Genomic DNA, 27,659 nt, shown 5'->3' on the forward strand with positions numbered 1-27,659 from the left:
ACATTGTTTAAGGATTACATAAAAACATCCAAGTACAAAAACTGAAGATTTTCTCGCCATATCCCCTTGCGCGGCGGGTAACCGTGCGCATCGAGGGGATAAGACCAAAATCTTCCAAAAAGCTTGTTTTAGATGTTCAGCGTGTGGTGCTCTAAGTGTGACTCCATGCGCTACCTAGTTATCTCCTGAAAGACACGTAAAAACATTTGAATCAGTATAAACTGAGTGAGTTCACAAGTTTTAGTAACTTGATAAATCGTATTGCATCATAATCATTCTGAAACATAATTCTGTTAGCATCATTAAAACACATGCTTGGTAAAACATAGTTCTGTCAACATATTCTGATAAAATCGTTCCGCGGTTTACGCGCGAACATTTCTGGGAACTGTGCTCGTCTGTGTAAGTGGCGCTGCCACTACGAGCTAAAATAACGTAATACCGTCCCGCGGGTTACGCGCGGACACTTCTGGAAAACTGTGCTCGTCTGTGTAAGTGGCGCTGCCACTACGAGCGAATATATGCTGTAATACCGTCCCGCGGGTTACGCGCGGACGTTGTGCCGGAAAACAAGGCGCTCGTCTGCGTAAGAGGAGCGACCTCTACGAGCGGGCTCAAACCCATAGTACTGCCCCATGACCATACTAGGCACTCGTCTGTGTAAGAGGTGCGACCCCTACGAGTGGGCGGATCAAACCAGCAGTCCCTACCCTTAGAGTTCCAATGGTAAAGTGATCACTTACTCGAATCTGGTGCACTATCATCGAAAAACCATAGATAACTGTTCGCATTGCTCATCATGAAACATAACTTAAACACGTAATCGTTTGCTTAGCTTGTAAGTATACCATGATAAAACATTATTTAAGTACGTGTCCCTCGCCCCGAAAACAGTTTAAAATAGTGAAAACAGTGAAAATGGGGCTGTGAGACTCACCTGTGGTTCTTGTTAAGGGATTAATCGAGATTCGGGTTTTCTTGGTGTTGGCCTCGGAATCGAAGGTCTAGAATACGATTAAATAACAAATATATATATTAAGATCAAGATATAAGGGTTGGAAAGTAGATTTCAAGGTTATAATCTCGGCTTACCTAGTAACAGGATCGGAGCTGGAAACAACGGATGCTTGGGAAGAGATTAGTGCAAGTTTGTAGTTCTTTGAAGTGTGTTTTGGGTGATAATTTAGGCTACAAATTTATAGGCAAACTCAAGGGAACATAATCCCTTGCTTTAGGGAATTGTAATCTTTTGAAATGATGATAAAGTATGGAAATTATTATTATTTATTAAAAAGAGTAGAAAAGTAGATTAAAGATTCTGATTTGATATGGACAGGACATGCAGGGCTGTGGTTGGTGAGAGTGGGTGGCTGGCAGTTGACTTTTACAGTTTGCTTTTTCAGTGCTTTAGACAGTGTACAGTAAAAAGTAGAAGTTTTCTGAAACACGCTACCGCCCTCTTTTGGGCGGGGACAATTTCCTTAAATCTGATCATTTTGACTAAGTGTTGTTCTGCGCGTATAACTTGGGGCGCATAGCTTTCTGCGTGTAGGACATTTCTTTGCTGCGGGTAGGTGCGTAACCTTCTCGCAGTTAGGGACATTTGAGTTTCATTTGTAGATTCTCCAGGTGGTTTTGGTATTTCAACATAGTGATCAGTCATGTTGAAGTCAATTCCATCCTGGAGCTTCAGACAAACTAGCTCTCAACGTTCCCGCCATGCGGGTAGGTTAGTTCCCTTCCGCACGCGCATAAACGATGTAGGATGCACCCGCCTTAGCATCATGCGGGATGGTCAACCCATAGACAACATAACGTTTAAGTTACATGAAAACATAAGGCCAAAACGTTCACGCATGGCGCATATAACATATGCTCACGCTGGTTCTTAACATGGTGCGCTCGCGCAGGGCGCACATAACACATGCACGCGCTGACTAACATGGCGCGCTCGCGCAGGGCAAACATAAATGCCCGCGCTGATTCTAACATATTCTCGCGCCGGGCGCACATAATGTGCCCGCGCTGATTCTTAACATAGCGCGCTCGCGCAGGGCGCACATAACAAATGCACGCGCTGACTAACATGGCGCGCATAATATTTACAATCACCTAATTATTAGGTTGATTACTTAGTTTAAGGGGTTGGGAATTTACCGGGTGTCACATTCTCCCCTCGTTAAACGAATTTCGTCCCGAAATTTAGGAGACGTTGCTGGCAGAAGCCATATTCTGAAAGAGGTGTGGGTATTTTATGCGCATCTGATCTTCTCTTTCCCAAGTGAATTCAGGCCCACGCCTTGAGTTCCATTGAACTTTTACCAACTTGATTCTGCTTCTGCGCAACCTTTGTTCTTTCCAATCGGTTACTGCTATAGGCTCTTCTACGAAGTGCAGCTGTTTGTCAATATGAATTTCTTCCACCGGTAAAATCAACGTTTCGTCAGATAAACATTTCTTGAGGTTGGATACATGAAACGTATCATGAACCCCACTGAGTTCGGCGGTTAGACGGAGTTTATAAGCAACTGGACCGATCCTCTCCAGGATCTCAAATGGTCCAATGTAGCGCGGATTTAGCTTTCCTCGCTTACCGAAACGGGGGACTCCCTTCCATGGAGAGACTTTCAAAAGTACTTTATCCCCTACTTGAAACTCCAACGGTTTCCTTCTCATATCAGCATAACTTTTCTGTCTGTCGCGTGCTGCCTTAAGGCGATCCCTTATCTGAAAAATCTTGTCTGTTGTTTCTTGGATCACTTCTGGACCAGTCATTTGCTTGTCGCCCACTTCAGCCCAACACAGTGGGGATCTACACTTGCGCCCATATAAAGCTTCGAACGGCGCAGCCTTAATGCTTGTGTGATAACTGTTATTGTAAGAAAATTCAACCAACGGGAGGTGGGTATCCCAACTACCTCCAAAATCGATCGCGCACGCGCGCAGCATATCTTCCAATGTCTGGATCGTTCGTTCGCTTTGTCCATCCGTTTGGGGGTGATAAGCCGTACTCATGTCCAGTCGAGTACCTAACCCCTCTTGTAATGATCTCCAAAACCTTGAGGTGAACCGACTATCTCTATCAGAAATGATGGACACTGGGACTCCATGTTTTGAAACTACTTCTCGAACATATAGTCGGGCTAGCTTTTCCATTTTATCAGTTTCTTTAATCGGCAGGAAGTGTGCTGACTTAGTTAGCCGATCTACAATAACCCATATCGTGTCATAACCCCCAGGTGTCCTTGGTAGTTTGGTGATGAAGTCCATAGAGATTTGTTCCCACTTCCACATGGGAATTTCTGGCTGCTGAAGCAACCCCGATGGTTTCTGGTATTCAGCCTTTACTTTTGAACACGTCAGGCACTTACTGACATACATCGCGATGGCGCCTTTAAGATTGGGCCACCAATACAGCGTTTTAACATCTTGGTACATCTTGTCTGCGCCAGGATGTACGGAATATCGCGTCTTGTGAGCTTCGTTTAATACCTGCTCGCGCAATCCTCCCTTGAGAGGGACCCATATGCGGTTAGCGAAACATAGATTGCCGTTCTCTTTCAGTTCCAAACTTTTAACCATACCCCCAAGGCATTCGTTTTTAACAAACTCTGGTTTCAAGGCTTCTTGCTGAGCGTCTCGGATGCGTGTAGAGAGCTCTGCGTGAATGGTCAACCTTAGAGCCTTGACTCGTAGCGTTTTTATTCGCTCCTTTCTGCTTAGCGCGTCTGCTACCACATTCGCTTTCCCGGGATGATACTTGATCTCGCAATCATAATCATTTAGCAATTCAACCCATCTTCGTTGCCTCATGTTTAAATCCTTCTGATCGAATATATGTTGAAGGCTCTTATGATCCGTAAAGATTACACATTTCGTACCGTAGAGGTAATGGCGCCAAATCTTTAGCGCGAAGACAACAGCTCCAAGTTCTAAATCATGCGTTGTGTAGTTCTTCTCATTGGTCTTAAGTTGGCGCGAGGCATACGCTATAACTTTGTCTCGCTGCATAAGGACACATCCGAGTCCCTGGTGTGAAGCGTCGCAGTAAACAACGATGTCATCTGTCCCCTCGGGCAGAGATAGAATTGGCGCACTACATAACTTCTGCTTCAACATTTGAAACGCTGCTTCCTGGTTTTCGCCCCAAACAAACATCCTGTCTTTCTGAGTTAGCGCGGTCAGAGGTAGAGCTATCTTGGAGAAGTTCTCAATGAAGCGTCGATAGTAGCCAGCTAGTCCTAGGAATTGCCTCACCTCAGTTGGGGTTTTTGGCGCTTCCCAGTTTTCGATGGCCTTGACTTTGGAAGGATCAACGTGAATTCCTTTCTCGTTTACAACGTGACCGAGGAAGTGAACTTCTCTAAGCCAAAATTCGCACTTGGAAAACTTCGCATACAACTTTTCTTTCCTTAACAATTCCAAAATCAATCTCAGGTGTTGCTCATGCTCGGCCTTGGTTCGAGAGTAAACCAAAATATCATCTATAAACACAATCACAAACTTGTCCAAATATGGTTTGCACACGCGGTTCATCAGATCCATGAATATAGCCGGCGCATTAGTTAGCCCGAAAGGCATCACTAAGAACTCATAATGGCCATATCTGGTTCGGAAGGCTGTCTTTGGCGCGTCTTCCTCATGGACCCTAAGTTGGTGGTATCCTGACCGTAGATCTATCTTCGAATAATAACTGGATCCCTGCAACTGGTCAAATAAGTCGTCAATCCTCGGTAAGGGGTACCGATTTTTGACTGTCAGCTTGTTCAGCTCCCTGTAGTCAATACACATCCGGAACGAACCATCCTTCTTCTTTACAAACAGTACTGGAGCTCCCCAAGGTGAAAAGCTTGGGCGTATGAAACCCTTATCCAATAGTTCCTGTAACTGATTGGATAGCTCTTGCATCTCAGATGGAGCTAAGCGATAAGGCGCTCGAGCTACTGGCGCAGCTCCTGGGACCAAATCAATACGAAACTCGACTTGTCGCGGCGGCGGTAACCCGGGCAAATCTTCAGGAAAAACTTCTGGAAATTCGCGCACTACTGGTAAGTCTTCAATTCTTCGCTCATCTCCTTTCTTTACTACATGCGCCAGGAAGGCGTAGCACCCTTTCCTTAGGCACTTACGCGCCTTTAGGCATGAAATCAGTTTCGTCGCAACTCCCCTTCTTTCCCCTTGAATCATCAAAGTTTCTCCGTTCAACAGTGGAATCCGAACCTGCTTCTCATGACAAACAATTTCCGCGAGATTCTCGACCAACCAATCCATACCTACCACAATATCGAAACTTCCCAAATCTATTGGTAACAAGTTAATATTGAACTCATGACCTCCCATGACTAATACACATTGTTCAGTCCTTTCATTCGCGCATAACTGCCTACCATTGGCTAGTTCTATAGTATAAGGTTTGTCTAGCCTACTGGTCGCTAAGCCCAGGGAGTTTTTAAACTCATGGGATATAAAACTTAGGTCAGCGCCAGTATCAAATAAGACAGATGCAAAATGGCCGTTAAGCAAAAACGTACCGGTTACCACATTCGGTTCTTCCTTTGCTTCACCCGCGCCGATCACAAAAGCTCTCCCGCGAGCTTGGTTTCCTTTCTGTGGGCAATCCCGACTGAAGTGTCCAGGCTTCCCGCATGCGTAGCAGTTGTCATTGGCTCCAGCTTCTTTAGCACGGCAATTCACCGTCTTGTGTCCTGGTCTGCCACATTTGGCGCACGTGACGTTCGCGCATTCGCCTTCGTGGTGATACTTGCATTTGCTGCACCATGGGCGAGGCCCGCTGTATCCTTTTCTTGATGGTTCCGCGGCTTGAATCGCGTAAACCCTTGTGCTTTCCTGCTTCTTGGGCGGTGGCTGCTTGAAGTCTGATCCTCGGTGGGAGTTCCATTTCCTCTTGGAGTCAGAGGTTCGCTGCTCGTTCAAGCGGGTGGTCAACATACCCGCACGAACCGTATCCCTTGTAAGGGTGATGGCTCGCGCAACCGCCTCGTCAAAGGTCGGAGGTGCGGCGGCGTTGAGCGGGACTCTAACGACAGGAGGTAACCCAAAGATGTACCTCTCGATTTTCTTTTCTTCTGTGTTTGCCATGTCTGGCACCAGCTGGCAAAGCTCGTTGAAACGATTGGTGTAGGCATCGATATCCGTTCCTACCATGGTGTGGTTCCAGAATTCTTGTTGCAAGCTCTGAATTTCTGCGCGAGAGCAGAACTTTCTCATCAACATTTCTTTCAATTCTTCCCAGGTCTTGTGAAGAGCAACTTCTCGCCCCAAAGTCTTTACTTGGAGCTTCCACCAAGACGAAGCTGCTTCTTGGAACATGCAGGTCGCGTAAAGGACCTTCTGGTTTTCACTACATCCGCTGATGGAGAGAACGGTCTCCATCTTGTCAATCCAATTGTAGAGCCCAATGGCTCCTTCGGTGCCTTTGAACGGCCAAGGCCTACAGGCCATGAATGTTTTATAGGAGCATCCTTTGTCCAAGGCTCCTGATTCGGGTTCTGGGGTCTCGTTCTCTTGGCGACCCTGACTAGATTCGGCCTTGCTGGCCTCATGCGTTGCAATCGCCTGCGCGATTATTTCTGCGAGCTCCTCGGGTGTCATGGTAATTCCCTTGGCTCTGGTTGGAGGCATTCTTTTCATAAAAAGAAGATACAACAAACTTAGCGCATGTACTCAGAGCACATAATGTTCTTATCTCTAGACACTGTGACCCGTGTTCCTAAGTGCGTGTGTGATTTTTCTTTTGAAAATATTCTTTGAAAAATATTTCATGCGATTCCCCAAAGGTTATAGTCTAGGTTAAAAACTTCTTTTCCTAGTTCGCTATAACCAGTGCTCTGATACCAATCTGTCACACCCGGCCCTGAGCGGCGGAAACAGCCGGGCGCGCGCGAGTGGGGATTGATACTTAAGCACGGGTCATTGCAAAACATTCAAAGATTTTTATTGCGCATGAGAAGTTTAATACAAATACATTACATTGTTTAAGGATTACATAAAAACATCCAAGTACAAAAACTGAAGATTTTCTCGCCATATCCCCTTGCGCGGCGGGTAACCGTGCGCATCGAGGGGATAAGACCAAAATCTTCCAAAAAGCTTGTTTTAGATGTTCAGCGTGTGGTGCTCTAAGTGTGACTCCATGCGCTACCTAGTTATCTCCTGAAAGACACGTAAAAACATTTGAATCAGTATAAACTGAGTGAGTTCACAAGTTTTAGTAACTTGATAAATCGTATTGCATCATAATCATTCTGAAACATAATTCTGTTAGCATCATTAAAACACATGCTTGGTAAAACATAGTTCTGTCAACATATTCTGATAAAATCGTTCCGCGGTTTACGCGCGAACATTTCTGGGAACTGTGCTCGTCTGTGTAAGTGGCGCTGCCACTACGAGCTAAAATAACGTAATACCGTCCCGCGGGTTACGCGCGGACACTTCTGGAAAACTGTGCTCGTCTGTGTAAGTGGCGCTGCCACTACGAGCGAATATATGCTGTAATACCGTCCCGCGGGTTACGCGCGGACGTTGTGCCGGAAAACAAGGCGCTCGTCTGCGTAAGAGGAGCGACCTCTACGAGCGGGCTCAAACCCATAGTACTGCCCCATGACCATACTAGGCACTCGTCTGTGTAAGAGGTGCGACCCCTACGAGTGGGCGGATCAAACCAGCAGTCCCTACCCTTAGAGTTCCAATGGTAAAGTGATCACTTACTCGAATCTGGTGCACTATCATCGAAAAACCATAGATAACTGTTCGCATTGCTCATCATGAAACATAACTTAAACACGTAATCGTTTGCTTAGCTTGTAAGTATACCATGATAAAACATTATTTAAGTACGTGTCCCTCGCCCCGAAAACAGTTTAAAATAGTGAAAACAGTGAAAATGGGGCTGTGAGACTCACCTGTGGTTCTTGTTAAGGGATTAATCGAGATTCGGGTTTTCTTGGTGTTGGCCTCGGAATCGAAGGTCTAGAATACGATTAAATAACAAATATATATATTAAGATCAAGATATAAGGGTTGGAAAGTAGATTTCAAGGTTATAATCTCGGCTTACCTAGTAACAGGATCGGAGCTGGAAACAACGGATGCTTGGGAAGAGATTAGTGCAAGTTTGTAGTTCTTTGAAGTGTGTTTTGGGTGATAATTTAGGCTACAAATTTATAGGCAAACTCAAGGGAACATAATCCCTTGCTTTAGGGAATTGTAATCTTTTGAAATGATGATAAAGTATGGAAATTATTATTATTTATTAAAAAGAGTAGAAAAGTAGATTAAAGATTCTGATTTGATATGGACAGGACATGCAGGGCTGTGGTTGGTGAGAGTGGGTGGCTGGCAGTTGACTTTTACAGTTTGCTTTTTCAGTGCTTTAGACAGTGTACAGTAAAAAGTAGAAGTTTTCTGAAACACGCTACCGCCCTCTTTTGGGCGGGGACAATTTCCTTAAATCTGATCATTTTGACTAAGTGTTGTTCTGCGCGTATAACTTGGGGCGCATAGCTTTCTGCGTGTAGGACATTTCTTTGCTGCGGGTAGGTGCGTAACCTTCTCGCAGTTAGGGACATTTGAGTTTCATTTGTAGATTCTCCAGGTGGTTTTGGTATTTCAACATAGTGATCAGTCATGTTGAAGTCAATTCCATCCTGGAGCTTCAGACAAACTAGCTCTCAACGTTCCCGCCATGCGGGTAGGTTAGTTCCCTTCCGCACGCGCATAAACGATGTAGGATGCACCCGCCTTAGCATCATGCGGGATGGTCAACCCATAGACAACATAACGTTTAAGTTACATGAAAACATAAGGCCAAAACGTTCACGCATGGCGCATATAACATATGCTCACGCTGGTTCTTAACATGGTGCGCTCGCGCAGGGCGCACATAACACATGCACGCGCTGACTAACATGGCGCGCTCGCGCAGGGCAAACATAAATGCCCGCGCTGATTCTAACATATTCTCGCGCCGGGCGCACATAATGTGCCCGCGCTGATTCTTAACATAGCGCGCTCGCGCAGGGCGCACATAACAAATGCACGCGCTGACTAACATGGCGCGCATAATATTTACAATCACCTAATTATTAGGTTGATTACTTAGTTTAAGGGGTTGGGAATTTACCGGGTGTCACACTCTCCGACGAGTTCACCACACCAACACCGCTGTCCACCACTGTCACCGGCCGTCCTTACCAACAACGTCAGCGTCTCTTATGTTATTATTATTATTTCCGTTCCGGTCCCACAGCGAGGTTAGTAAGTTTATTATTTTATTATTTTAGTATGCCAAAATATGAGTTGAACCCGTTCGGGTAAAAGTTGAATGTTTGGGAATCACACCGGTTAGCGAGATTGAAGGGTTGTCGCTTTGGATTAGTTTGTCTACTTAGCTATTAAGGTTGACGGGTTGGTCGGGTTGGTTATTCGGTTGACTCATCAAGATTGTTTAATGTGTCGGGTCGGGTTTTGATTTTCACATTTAACAATCATTATTTTATTATAAATTGAATGATAGTGTTTGTTCGATATTAAACGATATACGTGAACGTATTTTTGAATATTTTATCAATACTTCAAAACCCGAATCGACATCTCAGTTGTTGTGCACGTTTTTTGAGACAATTCTTTTTGTATGTTAGCCTGTTTATTGGAGTCCGTCTGTTTATAGTGTCTTTTCGTCTTCTGTCGAGTCACGTTTGATTGTGTGTTTGTTAATCAAGTCTCGGGGCCGCTCTGCTAGTTTAGCATTAATAACTTTGATTGATTGGTTAATTGATTACCCGCCCGTACTCAATCCCCATTCGGGCGGGTTAATCTGATTTTGAGAAATACGAACAGGGTATCCCCGAATTTTTCGTTTTTAATTTTTATTTTATTTTTATTTTAATATTTTATTAATATTATAATATTATTTATTTATGTGGGACAACCGCGACCGAAATGCTATACGGTTGTCACCACATTGACCGTTGACATATCTAACTCATGTTTGATTTTACAGATATGTCTGGGGCACCAGCGTCTTCGAGACGCAAGCGACAGAGGACTGGGCCCCGCATCATACGTTACGATGGTGATGAGGTGTCGATTATCGAGGGCGTTGATCGAGCGGATATTATGGGCGATGGACACCGCACGCCTTATCAGGTGCTTAGATTTTATGATCCGTCTGAGGAGTACACCAGGTACATGCGGATGAGGGGTATGCAGCTTTTACGTATGAGGACGTTTGACTGGGTTTTATTAAGTACTTTGGGTGCAGATACCACTATCCAAGGATTGATGTTGGATTGGTGGCGGGCGGTACTCGAGTGTGATTCGATTCCATATGTCGATCTCACACGCGAGTTTTACTCGACATTCTCATACACCGTCCCCGACTTCGACGAGCCGCATTCCGTGTCGTTCTCACTCGGACGACATGTGTATGAGATGTCGGTCCCTGATTTTACTGTCGCGACGAGATTCTACACGCGGGAGGACATTCAGACCTCCGCGGATACACGACACATCAGCAGCAGGGTCGACCATTTTGGCTCACTGAGCCTGATCTGGCTTAGTTTTGGGGGCAAATCGCGGACGGGGCCCATTCGAGTTCTGTGGTAGAATCCGCTATCAGGAACCCCGTCTACCGATATTTACACCGTATCGTCGCTTACACTATCGCTAGTCGTCATTCGGGCTGCGATAAGTGTAGCAGCTTCGATTTGTTGTGCCTCCTTTCCATGTTTACCAGCAGGGAGGCCAACATCGCGATACTGCTCCTTACATCGTTCGCACGAGTCCAGAGTATACATGGTGCATCGGCCCAGTTAGCATTGGGGCCGTACATTACCAGGATTGCAGAGACATTGGGCGTATTTAATAGATATCCGACTGATTACTTCAGTCCGGGACCGGCTACACACCCGTTTCTGTTGGCAGATACTCAGAGGATAGGGATATATACGTTTGACGATCCACCGGTGCTCATCCCAGTCCGACAGGGACCACAGGTACCACCACCAGAGGGTACTGCAGCAGACTTGGCCATGCAGCGGGGGATTCCGACTCATCGTCAGCACAATTGGGTCCCGCGTATGGAGCGGCCTCAGCAGCAGCATTCGCTGAGACAGGCGTCAACATCATCATCTTCACAACCGCAGCAGCCAGTCATGTTACAAATGTTATATCAGCGGCAGTCAGAGATTCAGCAGGAGCAGCGGGCACAACGAGAGGAGACGCGGGCCCAAAGGGCCCGTTATGATAACTACTTTCGATTGTTATTTACTACTTTGCAGGTACCGCTCCCAGACTCGTTGACTATTACAGAGGAGCAGCCTGTGGACCCGCAGGACGAGGCAGCTGATGATCCACCAACACAGTAGCGTTTTGGTTACCCTTTTTCACTTTATTTTGTTTTTATTAGTATCATGGTATGTATTATATTATATTATATTTTGGGGGATCATGTTTGGGTAACTGGTTAGGATTATATGTTCATATATCTTTTGATTACCACTGTGTTTGATTTTATCAGTATATTTTGTTGTAACCGAACTTTGTGGGTGTACTTCACTATAAACCCTCACGAGACCCCACTCGTCCTCCCGGGCTACCGGGGGGTTTACAGGGCTTGTTGCATACGCTAAATGCAATCGTGATTCCTACGAAAGTGAGTTAGGTCTTTTAACGTTTTTAACTAATTTAACATAATTTATTATGAAACGAATTAATTTGGCTCGGTAATTGTTTTAATAAAAAAAACAAATATTCATTTTAATAACTCTTAAAATACCTATGTCTTACACTTGTGAGAAGCTTGCTTCTACACGTCTCGAGATTTTGCAGGTTCGATTGTCAGTATGGTAATTGGATTAGATGAGAGTATACGAGTGTTACGAGAGTTCACGAGCCGGCTGGTCCTTCTCCAATCACGTTCATATCAGGTGATTTCAGTTTCATAACTTATTTTGTTTTTATTGCTTTAAAAGTTAAAAGTGTAATTGTATAATTATTAGTAAAACCGCCTCACATGAGCCCCAAAATTTTTAAATTGCTTAATATTCAAAAAGTCATTTCAACCCCGTCTCTCAAATGTTCATTAATCATTCTATCATTTTTAACTTTGAGGACAATGTTAAGTATTCTTACATTGAGGACAATGTAAACCTCAAGTGTGGGGATGTGGGAAATTTGAAAATTTTTAGCCCGATAGTACATCGAAGAGTGTTTAGAAACCAAAGTTGTTAACTGTTAATTATTGCCATTAATGCCAAGTCATAGGTTTCTGGTCATGGTTGGTTTTTCAGCGTCTCATTAGTCTTACTCACAAATGTTTCATAACGAGAAGTTGAAAAATGGGGTCGTTTAGGCGGGAATAACGAGTCATGGGGACAGGTACACATGTTTATATCGTCAACGCTATTCCTCCGGGACGTGTGTGAGTTGACCCAAATATATATAATACACATATAATATATAGTACACACATGTCATTTGAGTGCTTTCACTGATATTCATGGCTTACGGGATCACAGTTGGCAAAATGCAAAAGTGATAGAGGCAATTAGGTTAAGCCTCGTCTGGATGAGTGCGAGTGTGGGTACTGGGGGTTGGGGCCTCATTATTACACATATGAGGTGAGGTTAATGTGAGGGGCGGGGGGTTGGGTCCCTTAGAAAACATTTCTTGGACTTATTTTTCGTTTGTTTAACCCCGACATTATGTTACGAGATGATCCGGCTTACTAGGTTTATTTGTATCTGTAATTGTATTTGCTTTTGTTTTGTATTTGTATTTATCTTATTAAGAATCACGTTATTATGCTTAGTAAAAAAAATAAAAAAAAAAATTTATTTGAGAAAAAGACAAAAAGATGTCTGTTGTATTCAGTTATGTATTCTGTAGTTCGTTGAAGTTCGTTTATATCAAAAAAAAAGTGTGCAATCAGTTTATTGTAGTTTGCTTATTTAGATGTTTTGTACATTGTTAGTTTGCTTATTTAGATGTATATAATCAGTTGGTTAGTTGTACAGTAGTTTCGTTTATTTAGTTGTTTTGTAATAAGCCGGGTCGGATCGTTTGAGCTACTTAAATACTTCCCTTCCATACCCTTACACCTGGCCCTGTTACAACCCTTTTAAAGACCTCTTGATTTGCATTTGTGCCAAAGCAGCTTGGTGGATTAATATGTATTTATGATTGATATTGAGAGCTGAGCGATACTAGCACATCTTTTGCTAGTCCAGATATTAAACCGAGAGGAGAGATGTTATATTACGAGCGGTATGAGCATGTGTGCCTTAACCGGAAACAAAGTACACCTGTCTGGGCGGCTCTATTGTTTTTATTATAGCATTTAACCGTATTTGTGAGATGTCAATCTAAAAACAGTGTCAGTCTGGAAAACTGGGCATGACCTTAAACCTTACTAGTATTAATGTCAATAATCTACATACCTATGATGGAGGTCTATGTTTGCTTTAGAGTTTTGCTTGAGGGCAAGCAAAAGATAAGTGTGGGGATGTGATGGTCGGTTAATTTGTATATGTTTTAGTTCGTTTATTATTTAGTTTTAACTGTTTATTTTAGAACTATCGATACTTCATACGTGTGTGATTGGATTTCAGGTCACAGGCGTTAAAGTACTCATTTTGGACCTGTTGTAACACGGAATGAAGACCCGGGATGTCCAGCACGCGAAACGAGAAGTTTAATGATAATTGCTGGTGAGGAGACCCATCGCGATACGCGATGGGCTCCCTTGAAGACCCATAGCTTATCGCTATGGGAGTTAAAAATAACTTTGACTTTCTGGTCCGTTGCGTATCCATCGCGTATCGCGATGGGGGGTGCAGACGGGATTTTTGGTTTATATCTTATTTTACATCTTAGAAAACCCTAACTTCGTTTGTGACGACCAAGAGGCGATTCCAGCAGTCCAAGAAGGCGATTTTCATCATTCTAGCTCGTGTCAAGACCCTACATATGATCCATATCATCCATATTGAAGATTCGTTGATGTCTCGGCTCGGCTAATCTCAGAGAATCGCACCCGGGATGTATAGTTTGTAACCATTTACAGTTTTTCTCATGTGATTAAGAATACTTATGTTTTGTTATTGAAGATTGATATATGATTATTGATGTTTAGTATTTCTGTGTGTTCGGTCGGTTTAGGTTTACGTTGGTCTGAACGATCTGTTACCAGTTGCTAGATAATTAGTCATATAACTGTTTCGTTAGATTGAATACGATAAAACGTACAATTACCCTTAACTGAGTCACACTGGCAAGGACTGTTTGATAACCAGTGCCGTGTGTAAAGTAATTGTTGACGTCTAAGGTTTTGTCTGGTTGATCAATTTTCAGTTAATCGTTAATAATAAATCTGTTAGGTTGCATGAGATACTGTTTGGTTGCTTACTTGAATTCTCAGGTGTGATTTGCTTGTTAACTGTTTGAAATTCATTTACTTGTTCATTGCTTAGTTCTCTTAATTTAAATTATTGTTTGTGTGATCAGCACTAAAATCATTTACTTCATAATATTAAATCTGTTACACGAATTACATTGACCATATACTCCTTGTGATACGATACCCTACTTGCTATAACTATTTAGAATAATTAGGTTTTTGATTGACTCAAACGACGGTCATTAATTCTTTGGACTTTGACCACCAAAGTTTCACAGTTTTACAAAACTTTAAAAAAAAGTTTTGAAGTCTTACACGTTTATTTGTTGTCTCCTCAACTTTGATAAAATATACTCTGGCCACAAAACTTTTAGTCTTTCAGCCTTGGTTATTGTAATTTTATACTCTTAATGATACTTTTAGAATTTTAAATTTTGTCACAAATATTTTAGATATTCGTCATTGGGCACAAAACTCTTACTGTAATGAACCAAACCGATACCAACGGGTTTCTATTGTGTCGCCATATTTTTGTGTGTCAGCTTTCGAACATGTAATAGATTTAACGCGCTTCGCTACTTGTTTTCTTTAATTGTTTCTTTTTTGTCATTTATGAGATTGTCGTATGTTTATATTTGTGTATATTGTTTTAGAATTCTAATAGTCAATGGTTTTTAAAAAAAATTAAAGTTACTTCAAACTGTCAAACTGTTAAAATCGATTGGGTTAGCTAGTATTTTGTTTTTCGAAGAGGTTTGATCCTTTTTTTTTGTCAAACTTTGGCTAGAACAAAGCGTGAAGACGTCATAGTCATACCTCTACTTTATCTTCACTTGGATAATAACTTGACTTAGTAGTTGCGTATTAGAATTTATCCACTCTTATTCGTATATGATTCACAGTTCTGATGTTAATAACTTACAGTATGAGCCATTAGGGATGTGAGATACGATGTTTATGGTTTCTATTACACTCAATGAGCAGCGTTAACTTTGTTATTGAATGCATGGTCATGTCACTCATTATGAAACGCAATATTTAGTTTGATGATAATCAAGATATACTATGAATATGCGATATAAAAGTAAAATTTAATTATTTTTATGTTCATACCATACATTATTCAATCATTGTCATGTTCAAAGTATCGATAAACAATGACTAGAACAACATTCTATAAGAAGATGTCATGTAGAGCTCTATAAGAGCATTCTAGAGTCCTGGCACAATGTCAAAGTCTTTAAAACAAGACATATACATTTTGATATAAGATTCACTAACTTGCTATGTAACACCAAATTTCATTCAAGAACCATGTCTAAAATGTTTAAAGATACCTTTCGGAGAAACTAGAAACTTTGGTGTTTCATAAGATGTAACTTCCCGGTGAAATATTTGAATACAACGCTTGAAGTTTGATCTAACGAGTCATGTAACAGGCAATGAAAATCGATTATCTTGTGGATAAATAATAACTATATGATTTTGAAGTATAAAATCATATACTTTATTAATATCGGGTTATAAAATTGGTGATAAAGTCACGCGCCAATTAATGATTGTCTGGTTAACATTATATTATATTATATTATGGCCCCACGGTTGAAAAGTTATGGTTCCGCCACTGGACGTGTAGAGTCTTTTTAGATAATAAATATTACGTTTATGTAATTTGGATGAACATGATATTATGATAAGGTGTCTCCCTTCTATCACAGAGATGAAAGGTTCAAATCCTACAATGTGGGCGTATAATTGGTTTATATAAGTATTTAAGAGTAGATGAGTTTGTATCTAAAATAAAATGTGATGGCTATGGTATTCATTTTTAACAAAAGAAGTATGTGCGTACATAATTGGATAGATATATGGAATTTAAATTCTTTGTTCGATACATGTTTGAAGAACTTGCATCCCTTTGTATATACTTATTAAACATGATATCCATCAAAATCCCGAGTGCTTGTTTTAATGGGGGCTTACAACGAGGGCGTTAATTAATAATTAATAGTCATTAATTTATGTTTTGTCTCCGCCTTATCAACTGTATAGTGGTTAAATAAAAAGGGGGTGAAACAACAATTACATTGTTGGTATGCCATGCCCATGGTGACTTTATCATATTTATTTAGTCTCATTGTATTAGGCATGCTCAGTGTTGCAAAAATCCCGACTAGTCACTGATTAATCCCCGATTAATCGATAGTCCCCACTTCACTGATTAATTTTGGGCTAGTCGGCCAATTAATCGGTTAACGGTCAAATCCGGCCAAAATCGATGATTTTCGGCGAGATTCCGACCAAAATCAGCGGTTTCCGGCGAGATTCCGACCCAAATCAACTATTTTCGGCCAGATTGCAACAAAAACTAGTGGTTTCCAGCAAGATTACAGCCAATTTCTGGCCAAAATATGTTTGTGTATGTACAAAACTGAAAATTACATATAAAAATGTGTGTGTATGTATAAAACTGAAAAATATATATTAAAGTCCGATCTGATTAGTCCCGATTAATCTCGACTAATCCCGATTACTCGCTAGTCTCCACCCCACCGCCCGACCGCCGACTAGCGATTTTTGCAACACTGGGCGTGCTCATGGTAGAGTTTAAAACCATAAAACCACCTACATCTGGTGTTGTGGTTACTTTTTTATTTACGTTCATTCGGTCGGTTTCATAAATTCAAACTATATAGAGCAATTTGATTTATGATTTACTAAGAACCGGCAGTTATAAAATTAGACAAAACCATAAAACTTTATAATATACTTTAATTTATTTGTATGTTAACCCATACTACGTCATTGTTGTAAAAATATTAACTAGACACTGATTCACATATTAATGCTGATGAATCCCATTTAGCCTCGATTAATTCCGACTAATCGTTAGTTGTCACCCCACCACTCAACTAGCGACTAGCAATTACTACCACACTAAACTGAGTATATTTAATTGTTTTTATTTTATTTTAGATTTAATCTAAATAAAACAATACCAATTCTATTGCCTTAAGTGATATGTAGTGACAATCCTTAATCTCAGTGATTTGTGGTTGCTTAATTGAAGTGTAATGTGCTCTAAGTCTTGTCTAACTCTGATTTTAGACCCCGTTATTTTCAAGTTCATTTTTCATTATAAATAGTTTAAAGTATTGATCTTCCTTAAAAGATTGAAGATATGCAAACGAGGATATGATGTATTGATGTGTACCATCCCATTTTTGGAATTTCATACCAAAGTATCTTACATTTTTTTGTTGTTTTGAGTAATAAATTATCTTTTTTTTAATAAGTGTGGGCTATATAAAATGGTGTGAAGTGTTGAATATCAAGTTTGAGGTAAAAATTATTATAAATGATACGTGAGGATCAATTGTGTGCGTGTGTTAGAGAGAGACCATTGATTAAGAAGAAAAAACCAAATAGAGAGGTAAAAGTTTCAAAGGTAAAAATCAATGAGAAACAAAGGTGAATAGTCATCATTAAGTGTAGAGGAATTTGTGGTGAGTAATCTTTAACCTTATAGTCTTAGTTCGTAAACCTCCTATGACATTTGATAATCTCTGTGTATTTGGGTTAATAATGACTTAACTATGTGAGAAGTGAGATTATAGCTGACTAAACCACATTAATGTTTTTTTTTTGATGGGGTGGGGGGCTATATGGTTAACTTGTGGGTTTATGTTATAATCTAAATTTAAAGAGGTAAAATGAGTACGATGGAGTTACAAACGTATCATCTTATGAATCTTAGTGCTTGATGATGTCATCATTCCTAAAAATGTGTCAATTGCATTCGCTAAAATTTATCCTTGTTAGGTATGATCGGCATAACTTCATATAGACAGTCTAAAAACTCTATATTCTCCTTGTATCTTGTCCCTGCTAGTGGTGTATAAGAGCTAACCACTACTTCCTCACATATCATTGCACTCTCTCACATTCGCTATATAATTTGTAGTTCTATAGTAATTAGGAAACCCACCCCATTTTACCCCATCATATCCCATATAACACAGCATGTACCTATTGCACTAAACCCTTCTATAGCCCCTTCAATAGCTCTTCCACCCGGTATCCCGAAGACATATATACACTATGAGTCTTATAAGCATGTCTATCAAACCCAATAGCAACTATTTAGGGTTCTCATATTTCGAGAAGCAACACACAAACTATAACCCTTTTTACTTCCCCATGCATGCACCCCGCACCCCTAGACACGTTCTCATTGAATAGTCATGACTCGCATTGTCTATGGTTGAAACCAAACACACAATAAGTCAAATAACACACAAACATGTGATATATCAATGCAAACACAAACGTTGTATTGAACGAGCACACAAGCACAATAGGTTAAGAAAACTTAAAAGACAACTAACACAAGCTGTATTGCCTCATAAATCAAGTTACTTCTTAATTCTTTATACTATCAAAACAAAATTTAAATCACGCCTATAGTCCAAGTATCCCACAGTTGGTAGTTTAGTCATAACCTTGCTCAAAACTCGCTTGAGGAGAAATTTGCAACCGTTTGGGAAAGGTATAAGACTTATGAATCACTAAACAACACTTGATCTCGTTGTGCCTAATAACTGTAACCAACCATAAAACTCATGATTTAGACAAGAAAGTGGTAGCCGAAACAAGGATGGACCTCGTCAGACAACGTTAAGTGTGCATACAACCAAAATTCTCAAGATCTTTGTCCAACAGTGGATAAACCCAAAGTTTTGGAGCAACCGATGGGAATAACTCAAGACCTAGACCAATCAGTGAGTCAATGCCGTCAACATCTAAACAATTTCATGACTAGTGGCAACTAGCTCCTTATCTGAAATGGTTTATAATTTTATATTTGCTTCCTCTTCAAGGGTAGGAAACTCTTGATTTCAACATCTAAAGAAAGATAAAGCATACATGTACATGAGAATGAAGTGTTGGCCGGTTGTCTCATACATGTTGTATATAGCATTAAAAATAACACGACCGAGACCGATACAAATTTGTTGTAGGGAGAGAGACACATTAGATGGCAATTTCAAAACCCAAAACTTTTTGAAAATATAATTTGCAATAAGGATGAGCAAATTTGGTACCAGTACCAGTACCGAAATCGATACCAAAGTTTTGAGTTTTGGGATTGGTACGGTACGACACGGTACCGATATTTCCCGAATTTTACCTACCGAACCAAATATTTCGATACCGGTACCATGATTTTGCGAATTTCAGGATCAATATTTTCGGTACCGATACGATACCAAGCTCATCCTAATTTGCAATTTCATTTCATACGTAATAAAAGCTAACCAAGGTACATGATAACATCACTACTACAAACCCTAAGACAACAAATTCAAAATTCAACCGATCCACAACGGGTCAAATCCATACGACGGCCAAGATCCGACCCAAGACCCGACTCACAACACACCCTCCGTCTAAAACCTTCGAACACAGTTTTCCCCAATTCAATTTCAGTTCACTTTCTTGAATCAAATCAAATCAAATCTTCAAGAACCCACTCAAATTCAAAAACCCACTTCTAATTCCACCCAAATTCAAATACCCATATCTCAATTTCACATGAAACCTTCGAATTGAACTCCAAAATGATCGTACGGACATACGGCCGTCGGAGCAGTAACAGCAATAATAATAATAATAACACCAGCCGGAGCAGTAACGAGTCTTTATCTCAAGAAAGCCCACAAGATTTGGATTTGGATTTAGACATCGAACCCACTTTCAATTTCGCCTTCACATCCCAAGAATCAAACTCAATTAAAAACCCATACACTTTCGATTCATTTGATTCCGACCCGTATAGTTTCGATTCTGACCCGGAATCTCGCAAATTATCCGTGTTACCACCGAGATCGAAGAAGCTTAAGATGGAGGTGAAGGATAAGAAGGGAAAGAACCCGAAGAAGGTGGCGAAAGAGGTGCGGGTGGTGACCGAGACGGCGACGTTGATGGAGACTCAAGAGTTTGGGGAAATGATGGAGCATGCTGATGAGGTGGAGTTTGCTTTGGATGGGTTGAGAAGAGGGCAGCCGGTGCGGATTCGCCGCGCGAGTTTGTTGTCGTTGTTGATGGTTTGCGGGACGTTGCAGCAGCGTAGACTGTTGAGGACTCATGGGTAATTTGGTCATTTTGGTTTTCAAGATACCCTTTTGATGAATTTGTTAAATTACTAGAATTTAGATGTGTATGATGCAGTTGTGTTTGTTTCTCTTGTTAAGGTATTCAAGGTGAAATCTTGGGGCAAATGTTGACATTAGTTAGTTTAGGGTTGGGAATTTGAATATTAGTTGTAGTTTCTGTTTTGGGTTAGGGGGAAATCTTTGTGACTAATATGATGATATCATACTGATGCATTCATCTAAAGATTTGAAAAAGTGAGCTTTGAAAGAGAGAAGGGGGGGGGGGGGTTGGAGAAGATGGTCATGTACTCATATAGTCATATGTATGTTGTTTTGGTTGATGGTTAGTGGAACTTTGCAGTAACGCAGACTGTTGAGGACTCATGGGTAATTTGGTCATTTTGGTTTTCAAGATACCCTTTTGATGAATTTGTTAAATCACTAGAATTTAGATGTGTGTGTGTGTGTTTAGGTAATCAAGATATAATCTTGGAGAAAATGGTGATATTAGTTAGTTTAGGGTTTGGGAATTTGAATATTGATTATGGTTTCTGTTTTGGGGTACATTGTATGTTGTTGTTTTTGTTGATGGTTTGTGGGACTATGTAGTAACACAGACTGTTGAGGACACATGGGTAATTTGGTCATTTTGGTTTTCAAGATACCCTTTTGATGAATTTGTTAAATTACTTGAATTTAGATAATCAAGGTGAAATCTTGAAGCAAATGTTGGTATTAGTTAATTTAGGGTGTGGGAATTTAAAAGTTAAGGGGAAATCTTTATGATTATTATGATGATATCATACTATGTGGGGATCTTGTTACCGTATAGTTGCATTTGTATGTTTAAGTTCTGTTTTGATGCAGTAGCTAAATTGCATAACTGATGTTTGTGTTGTTTTTTTTTTTGGGGGGGGGGGGGGATACAAGTTGGTCATATACATCGCAGACTATTGAGGACTCATGGGTAATTTGGTCATTTTGGTTTTCAAGATACCCTTTTGTAGAATTTGTTAAAATACTTGATATAGATGTATACGTGTGTGTTTAGGTAATCAAGGTGAAATATTGGAGCATATGGTGACATTAGTCTATCTAGGGTTTGGGAATTTGAAAACTAATCGTAGTTTCTGTTTTGGAAATAATTTGGTTATTTATTTTGCTTATCAAGAATCCCTTTTTGAAGAATTATTTAAATTACTTGAATTTAGATGTGTGAACAATGGCGTTTGTTTCTGTTGTTTGATGAGGTTATTAAGGTAGTCAAGGTGAAATCTTGGAACAAGCGGTGACATTAGTGTATTTAGGATTTGGGAGTTAAAATATTAATTACAGTTTCTGTTTTGGGGGAAAACTATTATGATGATATTATTCTGTTACACACTTACACACAATAGAAGATTTGAAAAAATGACTGTTGGGGGTCTTCGAGGGGTGTGTATGGGGTAATTTGGTCATTTTAGTCATATGTATGTTATTTTCTTACAGCAACGCAGACTCTTGCGGACACATGGGTAATTTGGTCATTTTAGTCTTCGAGAAACCCTTTGAAATAATTCTTTAAATTACTTGATTTTATATGTGTATGATACAATTGTGTTTGTTTTTGTTGTTTGATGAGGTTATCAAGTAATCAAGGTGAATCTTGGAGAAAATGGTGACAATAATGTAGGGTTTTGGTAACTTGAACATTAGTTGTAGTTTCTGTTTTGGGGCAATTTGATTATTTCACGTAGCAAGAAACCCCTTTGAAGAATTTTTTAAATTACTTGAATTTAGATGTGTATGATACATATGTTGTGCTCTTTGTAATTTCAAGAATATTGTGAGCAAAAGTGACATTTGTATATTTCGAGTTGTGGAAGTCACAAATTAGTATTTAACTATTATTATGGTATTATACTAATAGATTTAATAAAAGATACAGTTGCGGTTGTGTGTTTAAGTTCTGATGCAGTAGTTGGTCATATGTATGTTGTGTTCTTTGTAGTTTGAAGTTTAAGATTGGTTGTGGTGTGTACTGTGTAGTTGACAATAACTTATCTTATTTACAGGACCGCAAAAACAGTTATTGATGCTGTATTGGGGCTCAATCTTGACGACACCCCTAGTAACCTGGCTGCTGCAGCTGTCTTTTTTGTTTTGACAAATGATGTAAGTTGCTTTCATTATTTATATATAACTAACGTTTCTGTTTTTTAAATGATAACTTGTCGGTCAATAGCATTCTATATTATGCAATAGTTTACCGAATGATGTGTTTGTTATCTAATCTATATCTGATTTCAGGGCCATGAAGATTACATTATGGATTCACCTAATGTTATCCGGTTCTTGTTAAAACTACTGAAGCCTGCAACTGCGCCCGTTACTAAAAATAAAGTTTCAACACTCGGTAGCAAGCTTGTAGCTTTAAGCAAAGATGCTTCTATTTTTAATGACGGGAAGGGAGATGAGTCGTCTGCTAACGCTATTTTGCAAAAAGTCGAGGAAATTCTTGTGAGTTGCAAAGAATTGAAGCCGAGAAGTGAAAGTGACAGTGACACCAAAAGACCCGAGTTGAATCCAAAGTGGCTTGCTTTATTAACAATGGAGAAAGCTTGCTTGTCCACTGTTTCTCTTGAAGGTATTTGCATAGTTCGGTTAGATTCTAGACATCATATGCATAAGTAGATACAGCAAAATAGGCTGTTTATAATACTTGTGATGAATATTTAATTATGCTTTTTTTTGACAAGTCAGTTTTGAACTTTTGTATGAGTTGGAACGGGTCGGGTCGGGTTGATCCGGATCACTTTTGTCCAAAAAGTTTTAGTGCTTCAAATTATTATGATTTATAATATTGCAGTATCTGATTTTTAGTCAAATTGTTTTGGAATGCTTTATGCATTGATAATACAATTTGGGCAGCTTTTGACCCGTACTAAATTATAGTAATCTTTTTCTTTGGCACATTTGTAACCCGCTAAAGATTAAACCTAACCCGAATTACCCCATTTATAAGTAAATGTTAATCAATATGACAAACATGTTATAAGTTATAATCTTTATTTCAGATTCTTTGCTTTTTAATCGACTAGATGAAAACTACAAAAGTTTTACGGACTGATAATTGATTTTTTTTATTTGTATTATTTTAGAAACAACTGGGACCGTTAGAAAGATGGGTGGCAACTTCAAGGAAAAACTAAGAGAGCACGGGGGACTTGATGCTGTTATTGACATCATAAGGGAATGTCATGGTGTCATGGAGGTACGCGCTTTCGATAAATCAACTTCATTTTCAAGGGTATTTTGGACATTTGAGAAATACTAATACATTTTATGATCTCGTAATTATCTGCAGGGATGGTTAAAACAACATTCATCTCCAACCCCCGAGTCAAAAATTACTGTTAATCTAGAAAGCCCGATGCTTTTATTAAAGTGTTTGAAAATCTTGGAAAACGCTACATTTCTTAGTATCGATAATCAGGTAATGCTCATAATTATGAATGTATGAAAAGAAAAATATTGTTAACCTGGAATGCATTGTTTTGTAATGCAGAGTCATTTGCTTGGAGTAGAAGATGATGACTTTGATTATCGACATGTTTCTCAGTCTTCAACAAAACTTATTCTTAGTGTCATTAAGATCCTTTCAGGTACTAATCTTTATTCATATCTTTTTTAATATCTGATGAAATTAACCTTTTTGCTTATTTTTTTTAATATTTTTTTGTTTCTGCTATGGTTTCCAGGTGTTTCTTTATTAAAAGAATCGTCATTCGGTCTTTCCAATGGGACTGTTGTGGCTGATGACAAAGGTATTAACAAACTGTTATATTATTGCAGTAACAATTAAGTTTCTGTAATTATATTTATCACAATATAATTATTTTAAAATACACCGTTGTGTTTATGGGTCAACTCAATCTGACCCGTTCGAAAATGATAAGTTTTAACCCGAAACCATTTAACCAATTTTTTTAACCAGCAGTTGACAACAATGAGATCATATGCATCAGTTCTTCAATCGAGAATTGCAGTATGGATCAGGTCGCATCCCAGAAGACTTCTAAAAATAGTCAAAGTTCGTTTCAGAATCAAGCGGGTTCGTCAAAATCCGACCCATTTTCCGGGTTCAATGGTTTGTCAAAGACAAAACCGAAAACTTCAACTTCCAAATCGATAAAAGGAGCTAAAAAAGCTGGAAGTAGTCAACACAGTATGTTTGACTTTGAGGAAAGTGACGATCCTTTTGGCAGTGAGGACCCGTTTGCATTTGATGGAGATATCGGTTCACTACAGCCAAAGTATTCAACTTCCAAATCAATAAAAGGAGGTAAAAAAGGCGGAACTAGTCAACGCGATAAGTTTGACTTTGAAGAAAGTCAAGATCCTTTTGGTGACCCGTTTGCGTTTGATGAAGAAGATGGACTGACAACATGGGACGTGATGTCCGGGAAGAAAAATAATATGCCACGAAGTCAGAAACGCAATTCAGGAATTGAAGAAGACGGGGACCAAGAGTCAGATTTTGACTTAATGATGATGAGTCAACAAGATTCCACCACCAATGCGGAACCCCGTGATTCTCCTCAAGCTTCTTGTTCACATGTGAACGATGATGAAAAATTCAGTCTTTTAGCTGATTGCCTTCTTGCAGCAGTCAAGGTAAAAAGACTTTGATAAATGACTGTTTTACCCTTTTTTTTTCTAAAACTTTAAAAATATCATATACCCATTTTTAGTCTCAACTTTTTTTTACCCAATTTTGATGTAACTTTATATTTCAAAACTCAAAAACAATAGTTTTCTCAAAATATATCGCCAACGTCGATCAAAATACAAATAAAAATAGGGTTTAAAGAAATACAATGGAAAGGGGTAGAATGGTCATTAAGTAATTTTTTAGTTTGGGGTGGGTATATATGAAATTTTCAAATTTTGTAAGGGTATCTATGAAATTAATCCAATAAAGTTATGACATTTATTGTTTTAAGATTCCGAGTCAAAGTTAACATTCGTCACGCAGGTTTTGATGAACTTAACAAATGACAATCCTGTCGGGTGTCAACAAATTGCTACATGTGGTGGATTGGAGACACTATGCGGTTTAATAGCCGGCCATTATCCGTCATTCAATGCATATTTGCCCAGTTTCGGTGATCAAAAAGACAAATCAATCCTTGACGTTGACAATGATAATAATAATATTAATAAGCGTCTTAATGATCAAGAATTGGATTTTCTCGTTGCAATACTTGGATTGCTTGTTAATTTGGTCGAGAAGGATGGGCATAACAGGTAATTTCTTTTACTTTTTTATTTTTTATTTTTTATTTTTTATTATAAGTTAGTTGAATTTATTTAATATACAAATTTTTTTTATGCAGAGCACGTCTTGCAGCGACTAGTATATCGGTACCTAAATCAGGTGGTTTGGATTATGAAACTACCGAAGTAATTCCTCTTTTGTGTTCTATATTTTTGGCAAATCAAGGGGCCGGTGAGGCAGCTGAAGAAGAGAGACAATCGGCTTGGGTGAGTAAACTTATATAATTATATTTCATGTGTGTTTGACCCTACGGTGACTGAAAAATTGTTGATTTTTAGGTAAATTACCAGAATGTCCTTGAGTTAAAAAAGAAAACTTTTGTTTGAACTGATAAAAATTCTCGATTTTTAGCTAAATTATCAAAATGCACTTGAGTTGAAAAGAAAATATTTGTTGACCGGTTGACCCCACAGTGACTGCGATAAAGTTATAATTTTTTTAGCTATGGTGTTTTTAGCTAATTTACTAAAATGCCCTTGACTCCTTGAGTTGAAAAGATTTTTGTTTGCCCTACAGTGACTGATAAATTTTGATTTTTAGCTATCAATCAATCAATCAATCATACCCAGTGGAGTTGAAAAGAAAGTCTTTGTTTACACTTTACCAAAATTGTCCTTGAGTTGTAAAGAAAATGTTTCTTTGTCCCCACAATTTTGTCTACTCAACAAGAATTGCATTATTTGAAGCTGATTGAAGTTGACGCGTTTTAACTATATGACTAATATATCCCTGATGTGTTGTTTGTGCAGAACAATGAGGATCTTGTTTTGGAGGGAGAGAAAGAGGCGGAAAAGACAATCGTCGAAGCGTACTCGGCCCTTCTTCTTGCATTTCTATCCACCGAAAGGTTGGTTGACTTTTTTAGTTTCACAGTTGACAAAACCTGTTGACTTTTGTTCTAACGGGACCACATGTTCTTTTGACTTTTAACAGTAAAAGCATACGCAATGCCATCGCTGAGTGTCTTCCAAACCGCAAGGTTTCTATTCTTGTGCCTGTCTTGGAAAGATTTGTGGTATGCCATTTTTACCCTTTTAACATTCTTATCATTTTAACATTTCTGCCATTTCAACCCTTTTTACCCTTTGTGGTATGACATTTTTACCCTTCTAAACATGTGTGCCTTTTTAACCTTTTTTTTTTTTACCATTTTTAACATTTTGACATTTGTGCCATTTTGACCATTTTACCCTTTGTGGTATGACATTTTACCCTTCTAAACATTTGTGCCTTTTTAACCTTTTTTTTTAAAACCATTTTTACCATTTTGACCATTTTATCCTTTGTGTAGGACTTTCACATGTCGTTGAACATGATATCGGAGGAGACTCATTCAATGGTGCTCGAGGTAATCGAATCGTGTAGGATGCAATGAAAGGAGAAATCTTGTACAGCTTCAACTTCCTCTTTGAAAGAGAGGAGAGTAAGATAGGATGATGATGATGATGATGATGTTATTATAGTCTTATTAACCACATTGACCACCATTACATATTGTCGTTTCATATTTTCGTTCGGTCTAATATTCATTTTATGTGAGGTTTTCTTTCGTAAGATGTGTTATCGGTTACACCATCTAACCATCTCGGTGGTGTTTGTGTTACATGCCTGTGCACCTATGCTTGTATTAGTCGAGTTTAAGAAGTGTCGTTTTAGCGTTTTTTTTAGTGTTTTGTAGCATGATGATAATGTAAAATATTGTGTTAGTATGCATAAATCGACAAACGTTATTAACCGCAGATAGTCGCGTTGCTATTGTTTA

At 39.3% G+C, this 27,659-nt stretch overlaps 1 protein-coding gene across 2 annotated transcripts; it reads left to right on the forward strand.

The window, feature by feature from the left end:
• Positions 1-19,709: 19,709 nt before the first annotated feature.
• LOC143534948 (wings apart-like protein 2) lies at positions 19,710-27,659 on the forward strand. 2 transcript variants are annotated; one of them, XM_077029312.1, is made up of 13 exons: positions 19,710-20,573; positions 22,632-22,731; positions 22,867-23,203; positions 23,718-23,830; positions 23,924-24,052; positions 24,125-24,221; positions 24,318-24,383; positions 24,554-25,233; positions 25,595-25,866; positions 25,956-26,103; positions 26,647-26,744; positions 26,831-26,912; positions 27,189-27,659. In XM_077029312.1, the coding sequence occupies exons 1-13, from the start codon at positions 20,044-20,046 to the stop codon at positions 27,270-27,272; spliced, it is 2,736 nt and encodes a 911-aa protein (XP_076885427.1). In that variant the 5' UTR covers positions 19,710-20,043; the 3' UTR covers positions 27,273-27,659. The 2 variants fall into 2 exon arrangements, with proteins under 2 accessions (XP_076885427.1, XP_076885428.1); XM_077029313.1 differs by having other exon boundaries at positions 24,557-25,233.

The sequence above is a fragment of the Bidens hawaiensis genome, unplaced genomic scaffold (assembly GCF_021521415.1).
Source record: "Bidens hawaiensis isolate Kalapana, Puna unplaced genomic scaffold, B.hawaiensis_p1.1 tig00010382_1, whole genome shotgun sequence".
In the NCBI taxonomy this organism is placed as follows: Eukaryota; Viridiplantae; Streptophyta; class Magnoliopsida; order Asterales; family Asteraceae; genus Bidens; species Bidens hawaiensis.

What these genes read in the sequence shown, in the direction of transcription:
- LOC143534948 (XM_077029312.1), top strand. Translation starts at nt 20,044, where the DNA reads ATGATCGTACGGACATACGGCCGTCGGAGCAGTAACAGCAATAATAAT. An exon ending in TGTTGTGGCTGATGACAAAG is followed by an intron (nt 24,384 to 24,553) that starts GTATTAACAAAC and finishes TTTTTTAACCAG; the next exon opens with CAGTTGACAACAATGAGATC. An exon ending in GCCTTCTTGCAGCAGTCAAG is followed by an intron (nt 25,234 to 25,594) that starts GTAAAAAGACTT and finishes TTCGTCACGCAG; the next exon opens with GTTTTGATGAACTTAACAAA.